This window comes from Rhagoletis zephyria, unplaced genomic scaffold (genome assembly GCF_001687245.7).
Source record: "Rhagoletis zephyria isolate East Lansing unplaced genomic scaffold, Rhagoletis_zephyria_1.1 Rzeph_scaffold_04381, whole genome shotgun sequence".
Taxonomy (NCBI): domain Eukaryota; kingdom Metazoa; phylum Arthropoda; class Insecta; order Diptera; family Tephritidae; genus Rhagoletis; species Rhagoletis zephyria.
Genome location: NW_016161464.1, coordinates 34,615 through 36,491, shown reverse-complemented (window position 1 = coordinate 36,491; position 1,877 = coordinate 34,615). Strand labels below are relative to the sequence as shown.

At 38.0% G+C, this 1,877-nt stretch overlaps 1 protein-coding gene across 2 annotated transcripts in view; it reads right to left on the bottom strand.

The window, feature by feature from the left end:
• Positions 1 to 1,877, bottom strand: part of LOC108370665 (zinc finger protein 432) — a 35,184-nt gene that overhangs the window by 2,450 nt on the left and 30,857 nt on the right. For both annotated transcript variants that reach the window (XR_001848661.1, XM_017626042.1), the window contains exons 3-4: positions 254 to 1,826; positions 17 to 194 (exon numbers count right to left, since the gene is read on the bottom strand). Coding sequence is in view for 1 of the 2 variants with exons in the window: in XM_017626042.1 (XP_017481531.1) it covers positions 17 to 194; positions 254 to 1,826 (1,751 nt within the window). In the remaining variant the exon portion in view is untranslated. The remainder of the gene's footprint in view (positions 1 to 16; positions 195 to 253; positions 1,827 to 1,877) is intronic.

The following is a 1,877-nucleotide window of genomic DNA, read 5'->3' as shown; positions in this document are numbered from 1 at the left end:
AATACTTTGTACTCACTTGCTTGTAAAAACGCTACCACATTTCTGACAATAAAACCAAGAGCTTTTGAAATGATGAACATAATCATGTAGCATTAGGTTCAACAATGTGTCAGTGAAGAAACCGCAGTCTTCGGATAAGCAAGTAAACTCTTGAGCTTTTATCTGAGCTTTTAGCCTTTCCAGAAGGTAAAGATCTGTAATTAATTGACACAAAATAGATTTAAGCTAATTTACAAAGTTCTATCGTACACACCATACTCCTTTTCACTATCAATTTGCATTGTTGGTACATCTACATTTTCATTCGAATTGCGTCTATCTAACCAATCATCAGTGTAGACTCTCCGATTTGACTCCATTGAGTCTGCTACGGAAACATCATCATCGTCATCATTGCCTAAGTCGCAACCATCTAGGTCACTATTCTCATTATCAGTGTGCCCATATATGTACTGTGACAAGCTAGTTAACACTGTTAATCTGCGCCGTAATACCGGCTTTTCCACCACTTTCGTCCTGGCTCTACTTTGAGCGCGTGTTATCCGACGACTAGCCGTTGATTTTATAAATGATCGCTGGGATCGGACAATAGATTTATTGTCATCATTTAGTGGCAGTCCTTTTTCATCTTCATTAAGATGCTGTTCCTGCCATACCTGCCTTTCTGCCAAACAAACGATGCGATGAAAATCGTGTTCATGCAAAGTACTAAATTTTTTATTGCACATATCACAAATATACTCTCGCAAATGTGTGGCACGATGCTGCCGCAACTGTGTTAAGCTATTCATCGTTGCTAAACATTCGGTGCAATGAAATTTTCGTTCTCGCTTCAACGTCTCAAAGGTGGTTTGAGAGATAAAATTGTTCACTCCATTGATTAGAAAGCGCTTGGAACTAACATTTCCTTTATTTTCTTCGCTAGTGGTAGCCAAAGATGGCAAGCTTCGTGCAAACAGATTGCGACAGCGTCTTACATGTTTGGTAAGGTGGTCTTTTCGTATATAGCTTTTACCACAGTATTGACACAATCTCTGGGTTTGCGGGAGCGAAGAACGTTTATAGTTGTTAATTTTCCCGCCAGATTCTGTAATCAAAACAGATTCAGAGCGTTCCCGAATAACTTGTAGCATTGAATGGCTGGCACCATTCTGCGAGTACGTTGAATTTGAACAAGACGATAGCTGTGAACTCGGTATGGGTCTTCCTATTAACTCAGCATTTTCCCGCAATGGCATGGAAGTTTGTAGCCCAGGAGTATACTCTGTAATCATTGATTCCAGATGTTGTATTGATGGCACGTGTACATTCTCGCTCATATCCAAATTTTTCGATTGGACAGTATTTCTATTGTCCGATGTCACAACTTTGGCAACGGATTTATCGATAATACGGTGTTTGTCAAAATACTTATTTGAAGAGGGATGGTACGGATGTTTAGATAGGGGAATGTTTGAATTGGACCCTTCAATAGAAGTTGTAAGCGAATTATTCCATATGTGCGGAACAATTCCGCTCTCTTCAGCATTTCTTATTGGTGAAGCTTGCGTCGTCTTACAAACACTATTGGCACATTTAATAGATTTAAGAGTTCTCTCTGTCTTGTGTTCAATATTTTTCTTTATTCCAAACTTGGTTTCTTCCGGACAGACATCTTTGGTATGTTCTACTTCTTCATAATTAAGCTCATTTTTCTCAGTCGTTTTCAACATAAGACCATTACTAAGTCCATATAATCGTACTCTTATATTATTTTGAACTTCTTTGATTGCTCTTGATTTAAATACGCAAGTTATACAAAGGGATGATAAACATTCATCGAGATTCTGCAAAAACAAAAAAATAGTATTCATATAAAGCTAATTATTTGCGGTTGA